The sequence below is a fragment of the Tachypleus tridentatus genome, chromosome 3, assembly GCF_004210375.1.
Source record: "Tachypleus tridentatus isolate NWPU-2018 chromosome 3, ASM421037v1, whole genome shotgun sequence".
Classification (NCBI taxonomy): Eukaryota; Metazoa; Arthropoda; class Merostomata; order Xiphosura; family Limulidae; genus Tachypleus; species Tachypleus tridentatus.
This window is the reverse complement of record NC_134827.1, coordinates 19,729,840-19,749,763: the sequence shown is the minus strand read 5'-3', so window position 1 is coordinate 19,749,763 and position 19,924 is coordinate 19,729,840. Positions and strand designations below refer to the sequence as shown.

Below are 19,924 nucleotides of genomic sequence, written 5' to 3'. Positions count from 1 at the left end.
TTTCTCCAGTTTTTTGTAGGGAGGTATGAGTTTAACCAGTTCATTGCTGTCGTACTTGTTGTGGTTGTTATATTAAAAAAACAAAGATCTGCTCAAAATAAATAATTTCTAAACCCTGGTCTATTTACCATAACAAATCGCCATGTTTGCTTTCACAAATAACCAAACACTGTTTTGTTTGTTTTCAATTAAGCACAAAGCTAAACAATAGGCTATGTCTGCTTTGCCATTCCTGAGTGTCGAAATCCGGTTTCTAGCACTGTGAGTCTGCAGACATACCGCTTAGATACTGGAGAACCATAAACACTGACTTAAATGGTATGTGACATCTGATAAGTAGAACCTAAACAGAAAAAGCAGTTATCTGTGTTTGAATGTTCTATAACATTTCCAGAGAGCTACTACACTAAAAGGAAGAAAAGTATGTAAGTATGTTAGATACCAAAATCAAAATCATATAAAATTCAGTATATTTATCTTGATTCGACGAAGAATGTCAGTATTTTTTGGAGTGAATTTCTTTGATAAAGATGTCCTATCTAAAATAAAGAATGTAAACTCAGAACTTTCAACATTTTTCTTAGCTTAATAATAAACAAGCCAAGTAACCCTAATATATAGAGTACACATTTTTATCTTGTTCAGTTCGAAATTTCTTTCTTATCAGTAAGTTTCTGTTTTTATCTCAGATATAGTTCAATTATCTTAGGAAGTTTTACCGAAAATTACAGATTTAAGAAATAAGTGTTGTTGTTTTTTTAAATGCAGAATAACATTCCATCATGAGATTAATAGTTTCGTCACAGCCACTTAGATTAATAACTTCGTCACATTCTGTAACATAACATTCATTGCTTCCTCCATCTCGTTACAGCTCAAGAACACACTACATAAAACTCTCTTCTATGCGATTCAGTCAACAGGTAGGTGCACTAAGAGAGAAAGGTGGGATCACTTTTTGTGATCAGTATACCTCATCCAGATCTGTACCTGTTACATCTTGGAGTGACTTGTGAAATCGTTCGTCATCATGGCGCATGATAATCCAGATTTCGAGTTTCAGGTAATATTATAAAATTTTATTTATTTATATTTGGAAAATCACTAACATTAAACTACTACACAATACGTTTATATGACGTAGTAAACGTGTTAACCAATACAATTACAGAAACCATCAGAGCTTTGTGCAGAATTATCATCTCACAGAATGTCTTTGAATTGTAGTTTCTTGGAGAAATGAACATCACAAAACCACTATTAAATCAACATGTTTTAATCTCGATTAATTTGGCTGTGTATTTAATATCTTGAACCTAAGTTAGTCATTAATCTGAGCATTTCTAATGAAAATCATTATTCAGTATGAAAATACACAGTTATGAATGATTTAATTAATGGGAGGTATTGTTAGAATAAAACTTCAATCTAAAGGTAAAGAAGTAACGCCAAGGTTTTAAAATCTTATGGTGATCGCAAAGAGGTTAAAATGTATGGAAAAATATGTACGTTTCACAAAGACCGGTATAAAATCCGTTATTGTGATAATAATAATACTATAGTTTTTCAAATTACAATTTAACGTAGAAATATTGTACTAGTCTTCCCTTAAATTTTCAGAGCAATTGTAGAAAAATGGCCTTACTAACCGTCCTCGATAATATTATTTGGAAGAAGGAAAGATGTTTTTCACTGAGAACTATGATTGATATATTTCTAAAAATGTTTAAGATTTCCTGAAATACAAATATAGTTATATATGTATGTGTGTAAGGAGAGAACTTGCCTAACTTGCTTTATAATCTCATTCTAATTTAAATTTTATATGTATATTTATAAATTCTGAATATGAATGTATTTTTGTTGACGCATGTTCTGATGGTGTCTAAATGTGTCGAAATAGGTAATAACAATTAATGTAAGAAAGTATCCTCAAAAATATGAACACTTAGGGTGATCATACTCATTACCACAAAATAAAATTATATATATTTCCCAGTAAGTATAAAGTACGTGAATTCACAAATTGGACATAATGAGTCGAAGTGGTTATGGCGGTCTTCTTTTAATATGTGGGTCGTGAATTCGAATCCCCGTCCCACAAAACACGCTCAACCTTTTAGCCGTCGGGGGCGTTATAAAATGACGGTCAATCCAATTATTTGCTGGTAAAAGAGCAGTAAAAAATTTAGCAGTGAGTGATGATCACTATCTGCCTTCTCTCTGTTATTTCACTACTAAATTAAGGACAGCTAGCGTAGACAAAACTCTAGTAACTTTGCGCAAAATTCAAAAGAAACCAGATCAAGAAATCTGTGAAATAGATTTTCTGTGTTTAAAACAGTAGAACATGCTACGTATCTTAATGTGGTATTATTAGCTGATTGTGAGGGTTCAAGGAGATCACGTTTGCTTTTCTGGTGATTATCTTATTTTCAGGTTTCAATTTATCCTTCTCAGATTATCCACTTTCTTACATTACTTGTTTAGCTACTTCGACACATTTTAAAACCATCAGAACATGCGTCAACAAAAATACATTCAAATTCAGGATTTATAAATAAAAACAAATAAAATTTAAACTAAGAATAAAACGAGCGGCTGTGAATTTATAAGTTTGTTTTAATATTTAATATTAATATGTTTATATGCATATATGTTTATATATGTGTCTGTACACGAAGAATGAAACAAACCGCTGTGAATTTGTAGGTTCGTTTTAATACTGATATAAATATGTTTATATATGTATATATATTTATGTATGTGTCTCTATACTTAGAAAGAAATCAGCGACTTAGGAAACGAAACCCAGACAAAAGTTGATGAAATACAGGTAAGAATCAGTAAGTCCAAGAAAGAGACATTCTAACTAACCAGTTATATTTATTTTTAGTTTAATTTATAAGCATTTTATGCGTAAAAAACATAAATTAGGAAAAAATGTAAAAAAATGAAATAATTGTTCATAAATGAATCCATCAATTTTCCAAGTTCATTCCAAAACGCGACACCATTAGTTTGAGAGCTGAATAAAAAAAAACACACCAAATAAACCTTAAAAAATACATGTTTTTATTAAGCAAACGTAATACGTGTACATCTAAAAATACTTAAATCATTTATTGTCTACCATTTGTCCATCTATTACCTTGCAACATATAGGCGTCTATTGCGGAAGTCACAGACGAAGATAGAGTCAGAGGTGACATCTTATACACTGTAGAGGAAGTTCCTCGTTGGAACCTGTGTATCCTACTTGGGATTCAGGTAAGAACGTAGTGTTAATGCTGTATTTTTTCCATTATTTATTATTACGAATGTATTAATCTCAATTAAAAGCGTATGATATTTCAGAATAAAAGAAGTTGATTAAGACATTTTTAAGTGACATTAAAACTGTGTTTTACTTTGAGTCTAAAACTAAAATGTTTAAATTTACAGACCAGGGATGTAATTACCCAAAAGTTGGCTAAATTAGTGACATGTCAGACATCTAAGACTAAACTGTGTGTTTTTCTCTTCTTAATCCCAAAATGTTTTGTTATGAAGAAAAACATATATTAGAAGCATCAGTGTTACACATTGTTAATATAAATGTTACACATTGATAATTTTGATGTTCAAATACCTTCGTAAAAATACATTTGTATTATTCAGTAAAGATAAGTTGGAGTTCCTTACTCATAAATCTTTCTAACGTTTGTGTATAATTTTAATTTCACTGTGTCGAAAAGTTATTTCTTAAACTTTTTCTCTTGCTCAGATTATATTTTAGGTAAAGTCAGTTCATTGAAATATGAATAAAAAAAATGGATTTATTGTTTAAAAATGACAGCAATATCTGACAATGTTCGGGTCGACTGTTGCATATCCTTACATAGTCACACCAAAGCTTTGCATCCAAGAATCCGATCCAGCTCGAGGCTACATAACATCAACAATATTTTTTGTGTCAGGCTTAGGGACCCTAATCCAGTCAACATTCGGTACAAGGTAAGATCTTATAACATCTATCTAACTTGAATTGTCTTATAAATGGGGAACATTTGGAATGTATTAAAACCGTAACATTCTGTAGTTGTCCTTATCCACAAGAAACAAGTGAAAACCATGTTACACATCGAAAATAACGTACAGAATCGTGACGATACATGATCTACCATTTTTGTTTTGTTTCACTTATCTACTGCTTACGTAACTCCAAAACTAGTGATATCTCAATTTCGTGGTTGTTTTGTCATCAACAATAATCATTTGGAATCGTAAGCGAAGTTTTAGAGTATGTGTTTATAAACGGATGCAATCCTAGAAAACTCCAGGTAATTAAATAATCAGTTATTTAATTGGTAGATTTCATGAACACTTATCATGAAATTTAAATTTGAAACCCTAATTCATTTCACATCTTTTTTATGCGAACCATATAGATTTCCCCCTTCATGATCAAGCACATTCTGTCATATTAACTATGCATTTATAACTTGACATATTTTCAAACATTTCGTCTTCTAACTTGCTTAGTTAAGCTAGCTATGACCTGATTCTTTGTTTCTTTGTTTGTAATTAAGTACAAATATACATAATGGTCTCTCTGTGCTCTACTTACCACGGTTATCGAAACCCAGTTTCTAGCGGTGTGAGTCCGCAGACATACCACTGTGCCACTGCGGGGTCATGACGTGACTCACCAATGTATTTGAATATAAACTTTATGATATTTTTACAGTCTATTTTCACAGTATACTAATGCAATTCTAATAATTTCATCATTGATTAGTTTAATGCATAAAGACTTGTTAATTATAATTTTTATTTTGGTATATCTCTGTATGTTATTGTTTGAACGTCTTTGTGGGTATCTATGTTCTGAGTTTTAATTTTCGATAACGCACTACGTATGTGTGTGACAGTGATTCGAACCCGCGACCCAAAGAATATGAGTCCAAATAAATGTAACGATCTGTTAAAAAAAATTACTGTAAACAACAGTGCTAGTGCATTGAACTATAAGGAATTGCACTAACTAACACGATAATTCACCTTTCCATACATGTATTAATTAATATAATTTTCACCAGATTTTATATAAGAGGTAGCTGGGGACCTTGATGTGCCAGGTTACTGTTGGTGTTGCTGACTAGATTGTGCCTTCTTCAGAACAATAGGCATGAGTCGTAGTGTCACAGTCTAGAGTAGCATGCACAAAGAGAAAACTGTTATATGAATTCTTCCCAAGTGTCTAATGGGGCTGCTTAAGATCCTAAATTTGTGTTATTCTTTTGAATATAGCTTCTGTATCTAATGATTATGCAATGACTACTGGCATACTGTCAGATGTAAGATCATTCTACAAACTGGCTGCCTTTCTAATATAAGTATCAATGACTTCTCTGTCACAAGAATCACGTCTGACAACATACTTCTGACTCTCTGTTGATGGGTCATCGCTACTACAACTTCAACATTCCATCTTTACCAGTAGATGATGATAATACTGTCCTCATCATGCTCATCTGCATCAATCAGTTCCTGGCTGAGATGTTCTGCAACAGAACAGACCACTGGGATGTGACTGGCAGTGGTATGATTAGTGATGTGTCAGCCGAGATATGTGTGTGTGGCTGTTGGCAAGGGAACAAACATTGCATTGTCATCAGCCTTACCAATTAGTATGTGACTCACATTACCTCTAGCGTAAACTTTCTCTAACAGCCACTTCATACAATCATACCCAGCTATGATATGTCTGATACACCCAATGAAGTTCATGAATCTACAAAAAACCTCTGGACCTGACTATAATATCATGAAATGTGCTTCTATCGGGTTAACATTTTACAATTATCAGTGCGTTCTACCAAAGTAGCCAATGGGATGTTATGATGGGTATTACATTATACGGTTTGGTATGGTTACGAACGAATTACATGATAGAGTAAATACAGGATAGATTTGTGGGTCCAAGGTCGATCATAGACAGAAAATTGTTTCCGCTGTTCCAGAATCATAAAACCAAAGACGTATGAAAATACTCCAGAGTGTGTTAATAGTACTATCGACAGTGTCTAACGTGGCTGAAAGTCCAACTTTTCATAAGTTAGAGACTGAAACCTGTACATGGCAATGTGAAATATTCGACAATAAATCATCCAACATCTGCATTATATTCTATTGTTACAGATATTCGAAGGATAATCCTTGTATCTTTCTTTGTAGGAGTAACTGTTGCTATGATACCCAATACGAGCAAAATGTTGAGGTCATCAGTGGTTCTCATACTGTGGTCAATATTTTCAACCATATACTGAAAGTAATCGCCTGCAGTGAAGTTAGGGGTGTCAGTGTTGTGAGTTACAACAGTAATCCATTTAAAGAACTGAACTTTGTGACTTAAGCTGCATGAACCACGTTCACTGAAGGACTCGAAGAGCATCCTATAGACAAATTGCTAGAATCTCTGCTCAGCCAGTCCCTGGTGCAGTGCAACTATTAAAACCTGTGGTATAACTGCTTCAATTGTAGCCCGGCCAGTCTATTTCCTACAAAGAGCAGGTGCAGCAGAGTATGCAATGATTCCGGGAAGAAAGATGTGGTCTCATCTATGTATTACATCATACTGGAATCAGGGTGTGTATATAAATATTAGTCAATTGATATAAAGAATTCACATTATTAACTGTAGTCTACGCATCACCCTAGGTTATAGGGTAATTAACCTCTTTAATGAATGCCTTTACCTTTACGTGGATCTTGTAACTTTCTTTTCTTGAATGACTTTGAAGTTTGGTTGTCTTCTGCCAAAACCTTGATTCAAACTCTGAAGTTAGTGCTGCAGAGTTTATGGTATATATCATTAGTTTTACGGAGGTTCTGGGCGAACTCTATTCGAGCCGTGACAAAACGACTTTCAATTATTCAGAAAATCCATCGTTCTAAAAGGAATTCATTTATATGAATATTTTCTATCAGAATGTCTGTCTGGTGTCAAATAATTATAAACGAAAAGTAAGATGTATATATATGTTATTTGATGTAGTTCTTTAGCATAAAGCTATACAAAGCGCTATCTGTGTATTGCCCATCACATTTATTAGAACTAGGTATAAGTGTTGTATGCGTTAAACCGTTATTCTAAAACACGAAGGCGAGTGAAGACTATAAACTGCCTAGAATTTGAAAAGATGATTGTGTAGAAGGTTTTACGATAATATACATTTGGCTTTGATTCTTTTGAATATGGCACTAAACTACAAAAGGGTAATCAACGTTTGCTGTCACTAATTTAGCAGTGAAAAACTAGAGGAAAGGCAGCTAGTCATCACCAACCACGGCCAACTATTGGGCTACTCTTTTACTAAAGTATGGGGGAATTTATCGTTACTTTATGACAGCCAAAAGAGCTACACGCTTAAACCATACAGCGCAATTACGGACAAAGCTACTTTAATATTTAGACATGAAGAACTGACTTTATGTTGTTGTTTTTATGTAGACTTCCAATAATTCAAGGCTCGTCCTCTGCCTTTCTGACTCCGATATTTGCTATTTTGAGTTTACCTCAGTGGAAGTGTCCTAGTGAAGAAGAAATGTTGTCGGCGACAGAAGAAGAACTACAAGAAATCTGGCAACTCCGAATGAGAGAGGTGAGAAATTATATAAACATAGTTTATTAAAATAATCAATATTCTATTTAAACTGATGGTGTTAATATTAAGGTAACCACAGCTTCCTGATCAGAAAGTGAGTGCAAAGTTATGAATGACACTATAAAAATAGTTATATCCGTCTTATTCACCTGCGTTTGACCTTTCCATTTATTCTATACCATTGAATTAAGGCATGTTTGTTTGTAGTCGAGCACAAAGCTACACAATGGGCGATAGGGGCTCCGCCCTCCACGTGCATTGAAGCCTGGTTTCTAGCGTTGTAACTTCGAAAACATACCTTTGTGCTATAAGGGGACAATTGAGTTAACAAAACCAAATAATAAAACATACAGATTTTAAGAACAAAAGTTAATTGTTTAAAGGACTTAGCCCATGCTATGTTTTTTAAAATTTTTATATGAATGATATACCTATGATCGAATGAATAAAGTATAATTAGTTTTATTTCTAATACGTTTTTTACATAAAAATATATGTTTTTAAATTAATGTAATTCTTATCTGAAGTATCACTATTTACATTTAAACATGAGACAATCCATTCCACTAAAAGTGAATGTAGTATTAAGTTATTCTGATGTTATCGCACTAGGCTATTATTATTAACATGTATAAATACATCTGGTACCACAACGATATGTACTTTTGTATTATTTTAAGAGAAATATTATAAGAAAACTATTATAGCAGTTTTCTTTTCAATAAAAAACATACGTATGTGAACCTACCAATTTTAATATGCAATAACTATGATCAGTACTTACAAAAATGAACTTTAAGTGGATAAATAGCAGACTTATTGCATATAAGTTCTCTCTTTGATGTTTATAACGTAGCTCCTAATATATTTCACTAGATACAAGGCGCTATCATTGTGGCATCCATCTTTGAAATAGTTATTGGACTCACAGGTGTTATTGGAGTCATGCTTCAGTGGTTAACACCTTTAGTTATCGTTCCTACCATATCTTTAATAGGACTTTCTCTTTTCGAAGAAGCAGCTTCTACAGCTAGTAAAACTGGGGAATAGCTATTATGTAAGTCTTGTTCTGTAATGGTCTTATTGATGGTGATTTGTTATTATTATAGATAAACTTGTGAGATTCAACTAAATCTTTAGCTGAAGAAATAAGAACCCTTCATGAGGTCGCTCACATACGATAGCTGAGAAATAAATAGTTCTACCATAAAACCAGCCCACACTTCATGTTGACAAACAGTATGAATTATTCGTTTCAGTGCAGCTTCCAAAGGAAAATACTTCTCCTTATAGTTAATGTAACTAGTTGAAAACCTGTAACACATCTCAGAACCTCAAAATATATCTATTAATTCTTAATACCATTAATAATTGACTGTATTGGTTAATCCTAGTACAGCCCCTAATTTTATAATGGGAAGATGACAAACGCAATAAAATAAGATAGTTTTGCCTTAACAATGGTTATCATTATGTGAAAAATGAATTGTTATGAATAGGTTTTCGTCAACCACTAGAAAACATCTTGAAAGTATGTTCGATGTTCCAGAAGTGTTTTCAATTTATAAATAAAAAAATATATTTTGGGATCAAACTGTCCTCCGATTTAGATATTTGCAGCTTTTAAGTCTGTGTTTGGAAAAGAGAACATTTTCAAAATAAAGTGCAACTGAATGCATATTATTCAGTAATTTAAAGGTTTCTACACTGTTGAGAAGAGGTTATAAAAGCCAACCATAAATTAAGACTAAATATTTGTTCTCGGAGTTAGGCTTAGAATTGATTTTTTTCTCACTAAATTTATGTATATCTTTTTTCTGTACAAAATACATATTTATCGTATTTCTACTTCGATGATTTTATTTTCTGTTTTTAATCCTTTTAATGAACTATGAGCTTGCAAAATATAAAATATTTTCTTTCTTTTACTTGATTTGTAGCCATTTCTAACTCCATAATATTTAAATTTCTTCTTATTTTAGTTATCACATTTATTTATTTTTTCTTTAAACAACACTAGTATTGTGTGTCAGGATGTATCAGGTATCGAATAAGTTTGACTTCAATAACGAAGATGAAGGCGGTTGATAAAACATAAAATATGTTATTTTACAAGATTTGAGGTTTCCGAATAACTTATTCCATCTTCAGCTAAATTTGAAAATCGTGTTGCATAAATGATTATCACTAAACTTATAATAATATAACTGTTAGTTTACTTCGTTATTAAGAAAACCGAAATGGATGGATAAAACAATATATATATATGAGGGCTGTTCAAAAACTACGCGGACTGACGTCATAAAACAAAATGTACTTCATTTAGAAGTTACAGGTCTGGGACCCCTTCAAAGTACTCTCCTTCCCAACGCACACACTTATCCCAACGGTGTTTCCACTTGTTGAAACAGTCCTGGTACGCTTCTTTTGTAATGTCCTCCAGCTCCTTCGTCGCATTTGTCTTAATCTCGGGAATCGTCTCAAATCTTCTTCCTTTCAAGGGTCTTTTGAGTTTGGGGAACAAGAAAAATCGCAAGGAGCAATGTCACGTGAGTAGGGAGGGTGGGGAAGAACAGTGATCGAGTGTTTGGCCAAAACTCACGAGTCCTGAGGGCTGAATTTCGCAGCAACGCGGTGCATCTTCAATTTTTTGGTCAAAATCTCGTAACAAGATCCAACTGATATCCCACACTCTTCAGCAAGCTCCCTGACAGTCAGACGTCGATTTGCCCGCATCAGAGTGTTGATTTTGTCGACGTGTAGGTCGTCCGGTGACGTGGAAGGACGTCCAGGACGCTCATCATCTTCAATGGACTGTCGACCATCCTTAAAACGTTCATGCCACTTGAAACATGCCGTACGCTTCATAGCAACATCACCGTAAGCCGTGTTAAGCATAGCAAAAGTTTCAGTCGCAGATTTTCCAAGTTTAACATAAACTTTCACAGCAAGTCGTTGCTCCTTTAGGTCATTCATTCTGAAATCCGCCAAACGAAAAAATCGCACTTCATTTAAAACCGCGTAGCTAATACACAAATGAAGATATCTGCAATCGGGAAATGGCGTCGTAATCAGCTGATCTGTGCAAACCTAGCGACACCAAGCGGATTCCTCTGTAACCAACTGGAGCCGCGCAATTCAAACAGTCCGCGTATTTTTTTCAACAAACCTCGTATATATATTATACAACAGATGAGTTAAGAGTGTGAATACTTCGAACAATTTTAGATCTAAATGTGAATCGTTAAGGGTCAGGTGAACTTTCTTTAATATAGAGATCAAGGTCTGAAAATCTTGTGGTGGTGACAGATATGACGTTGAATGAAATATTGTGACCTGTGGTTTCAGAATGTGGATGAATGGATGGATGTGTGAGTTTAAATAGTAGATGGTAGACACTGTTTGAAAGTCTAGATGTTCACATACATCTCGTTTTGCCAATGTACGTGACCTTACTGCAGTACATGCTTAATTTGAGTGTAAACATTTTTTTTATTAAGGAAGAGAATTGTTTTTTTTTTTAATTGATAGGAATTCCAAACCCAAAAAAGTAAAGGAGAGAATGAGGGGAAATGTACATTGTCTGGTGGCTGAAATTTGTTTATTGTAAATTGTAATCTTCGATTGTAAATCAGATTAATTTATTTGTATAAGATAAAATAAATAGAAGAAAGATTAAAAATTATGTTCAACCATAATACGTTTTAAGAAGTTGAGGATAAAATTATTGACGTTGGCGTAGAGGGCGGTGAAAGTTCTTTCATGATAAATATATCTTAAAATATGCTTACTTTCTGATACCTAGGAAAGGTAAAAATTATTTTCTTCAAGATCGAGTGTCAGTGTGATATGGAGATGTTGGGAATTAGGGTAAGAAAGAAACATAGCTTAGTAAACGTGGCTTGATTATGAAGACAGGAAGAAAGTGTTATCAGTATAGTGTTTGTAAAAGACAGGTTTAAATTCACGTGGGCAGTTATCTAATCACTTGCGTTCATGATAGTACAAAACCTTATGGTTATTTTTTGGATCCAGAAGGGATCCCATGGCGATTCAATCAACCGGTTACAAATGACGTCATAAAATAGTAATTCGTTTAACTTTCTGCAGGGAACAGGATGCTCCAGGAATTGTTTAAGGGTCAAATCAGGATAATGTTTAATGTTTGTGAGAAAAGTAGGTCTCCGATTAAATTTTAAGTTTCATCAAGGAATATTTAAAGATTCAATATCAAAACTGGCCATAACATATTGATCAACAGAGAGGGATTTTAGCAAGGGATTTTAGGTAAAAGAATAAAAATAAATTTCTTCAAAGTGAGGGGTTTTAAGATGGAAACAATAAAAGTAGACAAGTTATAATTGCTAAAATAAGTAGCTTTAAACTTCAGAAGCCCTAGGATTTATACAGGTATCTAAACAGTTTTAAACAGAGGTACAATATCACAAAGACTAAAATCTAACAGCCGCTCAAAATCTCATTAGTAATCAGTCTATAAATCTGCTGATGTCTAAATAATGGAGAAATGCTGCTGTTTAAATACAATATAAACAAAACTAGATTACTTAAGGTCTACATATAACTCGGGTGATTTAAAATCATTCGCCCTTGAGAAAAGAGGAAGGAAACTCTCAGTAACTTACTCGTTTCGCCTACAGAAAAGATGATTGTCTAGCCTTGGATATCATGAATGAAGTGACAAACGTTTTTAAACGTCGAAAACATATTTAAAGACCAATAAGAATGATTATAAGTCCGCGTGCAATAAGAGTAAGGAAGTGATTTGTTTACTTGAATGACTTTCTTTGTCCCAACTAAAATTAACATAAACAAAATCTGGACATGAATTATACTTGATAAGAAGTAGCAATCTTATAGTACTGCCCTGTATCACCTTCACTAGAAGATGTAAGATTTACCTAAAGAAACTTTTATGGAAAGATATAAAGAAAGTAGGTTAAACATAAATTATATTATTAATAAATACTCATTTATTTAAGCCTTGCATCAGCAAAACTTGGAGAATTATATTTGCCAAAGATAAGTTTTACATTAATTATTAGTGATATAGGCTAATAAGGAACAGGTTGTAACAAGTAACTTTGGTTATTTGATGATCAGTGCTATAGCAATAAGCATTTAGATACCAATTATTGTTTTGTTCTTGTTGAATTTTCAGAACAATTTTCCTTCTTGTGCTGTTCTCACAGTATCTCCGAAACATTAATATTCCCGGATGTAGCTGCAGTAAAGAAAATGGATGGAAGATCAAACAGTTCCCATTTTTCAAGCTTTTCCAGTGGGTTTACATTTTAATCACGGTTCACGTATATTCCATTTTTCCATAAACATACACTAATACTTTAATTATAAATTTCTTTAGCTAAATATATAAAATCTCCAAATTAATGTCACAGCAACTTAAATCTTTTTTGTTGCGATATTTGATCAAATCACGAATATTAAAATCAGGTTTGTGTTTTACAAGGTTTTCTCTCATACATTCTTGGAATCTTAAAATAGAAACCACAACAACTATATCACAAAACATGTGGTACAAAACGAGATTATGCATATTTGTATTTTTGTGGGTAATAAATATCACATCAGTATTTGGAACTACATATCCTTTAACATTATTATTATATACGGGCCAGCATGGCATGGTGCAGATGGAACTTGACACGGGTTTTGAGGGTCGCGGGTTTGATACCCCGGTCCACCAAACATTTTCGCCTTTCAATTTTGAAGTCCTTATAATGTCAAAATCAATCCAATTATTCCCTGATAAAAGAGTTTTCCAAGAGTTCGCTGTGGGTGGTGGTGACTAGTTGCCTTCTTTCTAATCTTTTATTGCTAAATTAGGGACAAACAGTGATGTGTTGTTTGGCGTGAAGATCGAAACAAACCAAATCAATAGTTATGTTCTACATATGTTTAACATTATATACACATTTACACTAAATTTTTCGTTACTGATTGAATAAAAGTGGATGTCCACCTCATTCTAGAAATTACTTATTTGTTTTTAAACATGACCCCTTTGTTTCTTGAGTGAGCATTATCTTTATGCTTATATATAAATCTAATTTCGCTCACAATACATTACAATTAATAATTTACTTGAACCAATTTTAATAAAAGTAAAATGCATAACGTTTAGAGCATTCTTTGTAATGCCAAGGGAAATATAACTCCAATATTTCTTCCAGGTGTTGCTTACCATAATTACAGCGTGGGTAGTTTGTGCCATACTAACTGCTACTGGTGCCCTAGGACCAACCAATGCAGCGAGAACTGATCTCACTGTACAGACTATGTACTCCAGTCCCTGGTTCAGGTTCCCTTATCCAGGTAATCGGTTGCAGAAACTGATTTTTTATCATTCTATATAAAGGAGTTTAAGTTTCTCTTTCCCAGTTAGTAGCTTATAAAATTATCTTTTGGTCGATTTTTTTTAATAAGAACCAAGTTATCTGTTCAGTAATAAAGAATCAAGTTTCATTATGAAGTTCATCAGACAACTTAAAACCCTTATAAACTTATACTATCTTGAATTATAAGTTAGACTAATTAAACGCAAAAATGTGAAAGATGTAGAAATGTTTTATGTTTTATTGTACATATACTTTGTTAAACTTGTTGATGTATATTTAACAATGTTACATTTGAGAAAAGGGAAGAGGAAATTTCTATAACAATTGACTCAAATTAACCATCACAAAAAACTCATGTATTGTACGTGTATGTTAGAACACGTCAACAAATATTCCATAAAGTGAATAAAATATGTTATGAAATTGAGAAAAATACTGATGAATGCTGAATGAAAACCAGGTTATGTTTGTGCCTTTTTGTATATCTTTAATTTTGTCTTTCAGGACAGTGGGGTTTACCAACAGTCAGTATTGGTGCAGTTTTTGGAATATTTGCAGGAATATTAGCGTCGATAGTAGAATCAGTGGGAGATTACTACGCATGCGCGCGACTAGCCTGTGCACCTCATCCTCCAACAAGCGCCATAAATCGTGGAATTTTTGCGGAAGGAATTTCATGTATCATCTCGGGAATTTGGGGATCTGGAGGCGTACTGACTTCATATAGTGAAAATATTGGAGCAATCGGAGTAACAAAAGTATATCGAAGTTTCGTCTTTTAAAATAATTTTGGTTCACCTTTATTGGTATATTGTTCTCCTTTGTGAAATGAAAGAAATATTACCTAAACCGATACTTATTTACTTTTACAATGATTTTAAATACTATGGTTGCTTTCTTGGACATACTATATTAATCTGAGATGCACACACAACTCAAAAAAATGAAAGGAACAAGTACATATATCTCACTATATTTTTTCATAACTAAATTTATGTATGAAAAACGTATCCGCTCGTCTACAATTGTATTTTTAAGCTTTCGAATGAAGTGTGAATCAACTCAAACGAAACTCACTTCATTCAAGGAGAATACAATTCAAGGTACCCAATATAAGGCTGTTAGGTGAAACTATGCATTCCTCAATAATTCTCTAAACAATCATCAACATGGATCTTTTGCGACTCGTTTTGTCAGTGTGTACCTTTATCTTGTGTACACAAGCAGTCAGGCTCCATCTGACAGAGAACGAGATGACCGGGTCTGTCCAGATGCTGGAGGATGGCCAGATCGAAAGTGGGGTGGCACAGCGCGTCGATGTGTCACCAAGCTTTATCAATCGACTTTGGAGAAGCTACCAGGAGAAGAACTCTTATGGCAGGAGACCAGGTCAATGCCGTTATGGCTTCAAAACAGGCAGTGAGGACCGCTATATCGTGACTACCGCTCTGCGAGACAGGTTAGATCAGACTCGATTACTGCTAAATGACCTTCAGCTTTCCACTGGAACCCTTGTATAGACCCAAGCAATTCGCAATCGTCTGCACGAAGGAAGCCTTAGAGCCAGATGGCCTGCAAGAGGCTTTTCCTGACAGAGTGACATCCTGCAGCCAGGTTGGAGTTTACTGGGCTGCACGTGGACTAGGAACTTCGTCAATGGGCCAATGTGCTGTAAACAGACGAGAGCAAGTTCACTGTGTCTCGTGATGATATACGTGCGAAAGTGAGGAGACGCTGAGGAGAGCGATTTTTCCTGTAACTTTGTGAAAGTCGACGTTTATGCAGGAGGTTCTGTAATGGTCTGAGCAGGCATATGCTTAGGTGTCCGCATGGACATACGCGACACGGGTTCTCTGAATGCACGACGATACAGAGACGACATTCTGGAACCCATTGTGAGGCTTTTTGCCGGGGCTGTCAGCAATGGATTCATTGTCATGCAGGTTATCGCGCGAGCTCACGTCGCCAGACTGTGTGTGAACTTCCTTGACGAAAAAGGAATAGAGACTTTTGAGTAACCAGCCAGATCTTCAGATTTAAATCCGATTGGACATTGTTGGGATATGTTGTAGAGGCGTGTTAGTGAACGCCAGTACCTTCCTTAGAATGAACAGGAATTCTGACAAACACTGGTAGACAAGTGAGCTGCCATACCTCAAAATAACATCGATAGACTGATTCGAAGTGTGCCATATCAGTTTCAGGAGTGTGGAAGTCACACTAGATATTGAATGTTTCAAACATTTCTTGAATAAACACATGTAAACTGTTTAAAGTATTGTTTCATTGGGGTTATCAGGTTTGATGTTATTGGTAATTTTTTTAAATAATTATTCCTTCATGTTTTACCGTTCATCACACATTAAAGAATGGATGCAGATGGAACTGAAATGAGGAAAATTACCTAAAAAAATATTATCACATTTGGAACTGAGATAAATTATATAAGAAAACGAACTTGTTCCTTTAATTTATGAGCACTTTACAAATAGTATAATCGTTAATACTTTAAAATGTTCGTAATTTTCTTACTTTTTCTAACAATCAGGTGGCTAGTCGACGGGTTATTCAGTGTGGGGCTATTACAATGATGTTATTTGCTGTTTTTGGGAAGTTTGGAGCCTTCTTCAACACTATTCCTGTGCCCATTATTGGAGGAATCTTCTGTGTTACGTTTGCAATTGTAACGGGAGTTGGACTGTCTAATGTTCAATTTATCGACTTGCAGTCATCCAGGAATATTCTTATCCTTGGATTATCTTTATTTATGGGGATAACCATACCAAAATGGTTTAAGGGTCATCCAAATACTATTGATGTAGGTACGTACTATTTATTAATGTGATCGAAGTTTTATGAAGGAAGCGTGCATTATTTGTTTGGTTTGTTTTTAAGCTCAAATGTATGACGATCAGGGGAACCGAAATTCGATACCACTCGTATATTATGCTTGAAGTCAGGAAACTTGTAGAATTGTACCTGATATTTTAAATACTAATAAACCATCTTTTAAATAATACAGGTGGTTCAGAGCGCCATAAGAAATTAACAGTGATTTATCTAGCAAAATGAGGAAGAAGACATTGAGTCATAATTTAAAGGGAATTTTGAAATGAAAACAACAACGCTGTTGGTAAGAGGGAAAAATACTTCAAGAAAGAAACTTTACAGGAGAACTCTTTTATTTTATGCCATTAAACAGTTCTTAATAAATTAGTTCTTTACGTCCTAACATAATTTAAATAAAAATGTTTTCCAACAAATATAAAATAATAGAAAAATAACTGTTATAAAAAAAAGAATTGAACAAAACAATTCACATTTCCCGAATATGATGTTACTTATTTGGAAATTTCTCAAAAGCACAAAACTTGAATAACATTTTTTAGAAAAGAACGTGGTGTGGTTAACGCGTGTGTCGACTTACAAATCTGAAGGTCCAAGATTCTAGTTACAATATACATACGAACACATTGAGCAAGATGTGGTGGAGTTATAACTGTGACAGTCAAGTATTAATATTCGGCTAAGAAAAGCCGCACAGGCGGTGAGTGCTGTCAACTGTTTCTCCTCTTACCTATCAGAAATTTCAAATTAGAAAATGAATGTGGTCGAACCTTATGATTCTCTAACCTGGTCAGTTCATGTATATTAAAATGTGTCATTCAAGTTGAAAATATTAATACTCACATTACGAAAATTTTTTTCATTCTCTTACTCCATACACATACCGAAGTTTTAAAGTGTTAACACAAAGTATTATTAAAAAGAGAAATATTATAATTAAAATAGTATCCAGCATCTCATTTCTTCATGCAAGATATTTGTTCCAGAACACAATTATTCATTCCCTAAAAAAATTCCCTGGGCCTTCGCGTAGAGATACGAAGTAATCTTCAGACATAACATAATTATTGGAAATATATATTGAAGTAAATCTATATAAGAAATTTTTTGAATTTAATAGAAATACGTATAATTTATAAACGTCATCACAGTTACTGCCAAGGCAAATGAACCAGTTTTAATATTAACCTTACAAAAATGTTTATATTTTAAGGTTTTCTGATTATTAGAGAACTACTTTGCAAATTATTCTTTAAATAATAACAACAGGCAGATAAAGCTGAATGTATCTTGACATACTATTATAAAAAAATGACCTACTTATAAACTTTGGCATACCAGTTCAATGTACTTTTGAAACACATGAGTCAGCGAGAATGATATACAGTTTCACATCTCAACGCTCCACCTGGAGTACTAAAGATTTACGTTGTGTCTGTGTGTGTGTGCTTTCTTGTAGCAAAGACACATCAAACTGTCTGCGGATTCCACCAATGGAAGTCGAACCCCTTATTTTACCGTTGTAAATCCGTAGACTTACCGCAGACTTCACGTTGTGTTTACTGGCAGTGAGATTTATGGTTCACCAGTTGTAACAAGATAAACACACATACAGACATTGATTAGTAACCATTTAATATTCGATTTTCAGAGTGTTTGATATTTATTTTGTTTTTATATCTATGACTCGTTTTTTATGATTATTATATGTTTTTGATCAAATAAAAGTTTATAACTTCTTTGTTTTTTATCTCATGAACTACAGTCATGCTTTAAAGTGATGTAATATACTAAACTACAAAACAAACGTTTAGTACTTACTATCTTGTAGTACGCACTATGTACGATGGTGGCCATAAATAAAAACAGGAAAAACATGCACAACAAAAATTACAAATTTGTTTCGTTTAGGGAATGATGCAGCAAACCAACTCATCACAGTTCTCTTGAATACCAGTATGTTTATTGGTGGACTCATTGCGTTTGTTTTAGACAATTCCATACCAGGTAAGGAAACATTCCTTTGATAGTTTGTGAATAAACCGAACAAATTTCAACGTTGCAAGTAATTCCCTTAAAATATTATTTCATGTGTTTTTAAGTTACAAATATTCAACTATTCGGATTTTCCGAAGTAAAAATGTGATATATTATAATTTCATTGTTTGATTTCTTCGCGAAACATTTTGCAATATAAAATAATTTTTCTCAATGTCCACCCACTTATTCACTATTTATTTTTCTAACTTCATAACTTTGCTTTCGAGCAAATGAAATTAGGTTATAATACTACAATGTTATGTTTATTACAACTACTAGCAAACAATATTCCCTCTCAAAGTATTGATTTCAGGGACAGACGAAGAAAGAGGAGTTATCAGATGGAGAGAGCAAGGCCTTGAACATAATACGACTGAAGATGATCTGTTGACACTGTCGTCACCTTCAACCTATGACCTCCCGTTCGGCATGAATGTAATTAAAAGATACAAAATTTTTAAGTACATTCCCATCAGTCAACATACGACCAGAATATTTTTCTTCGTAAAGTGAGACCATTATTTAAGAGATTTAAACCTAAAAATAATAATAATGATAACATTGATTCAGAAAAGTAACGACACTGTCTTCTTTAGTTTATTTACAACAGGTAACATATAAGTTAGTATAAACGTATAATTAGTTTGATACGATAAGACTTGGTTATTTTAATACATTTTATATTAGAACGTTTACTAATGTTACTAGGAAATATTCATAAACTGAAATATTATAATCATGTTTCTTTTAATGCAGATCAAAATATAATCAGTATTCGAGGTCATTGTACAACCCGCAGCGTGGTAGTTTTTGTCCCCTATTGTCCAGTTTAGGTGTATAATCACTTTAAACAAATACTTGACAAGATGTGTTGAAACCTTCGGCTGTTATAACTTGTACGAAAAATCGCTCTTGAACTACGACTGAAAATATTAAAGTTTAGAATTGTTAAATATGTTACGTAATGACGTATTTAATAAAGACTTGAGATTCTGTCAATATCTTACATCA

At 33.5% G+C, this 19,924-nt stretch overlaps 1 protein-coding gene across 1 annotated transcript; it reads left to right on the top strand.

Annotated features, from left to right (window-relative positions):
• Positions 1 to 19,426, top strand: LOC143247922 (solute carrier family 23 member 2-like). The gene is made up of 13 exons (XM_076496471.1): positions 1 to 425; positions 875 to 1,063; positions 2,783 to 2,836; positions 3,166 to 3,270; positions 3,839 to 3,996; positions 7,496 to 7,646; positions 8,526 to 8,682; positions 11,455 to 11,519; positions 13,856 to 14,003; positions 14,531 to 14,784; positions 16,575 to 16,848; positions 18,785 to 18,880; positions 19,227 to 19,426. The coding sequence occupies exons 2-13, from the start codon at positions 1,031 to 1,033 to the stop codon at positions 19,424 to 19,426; spliced, it is 1,695 nt and encodes a 564-aa protein (XP_076352586.1). The 5' UTR covers positions 1 to 425; positions 875 to 1,030.
• The last annotated feature ends 498 nt before the right edge of the window (positions 19,427 to 19,924 follow it).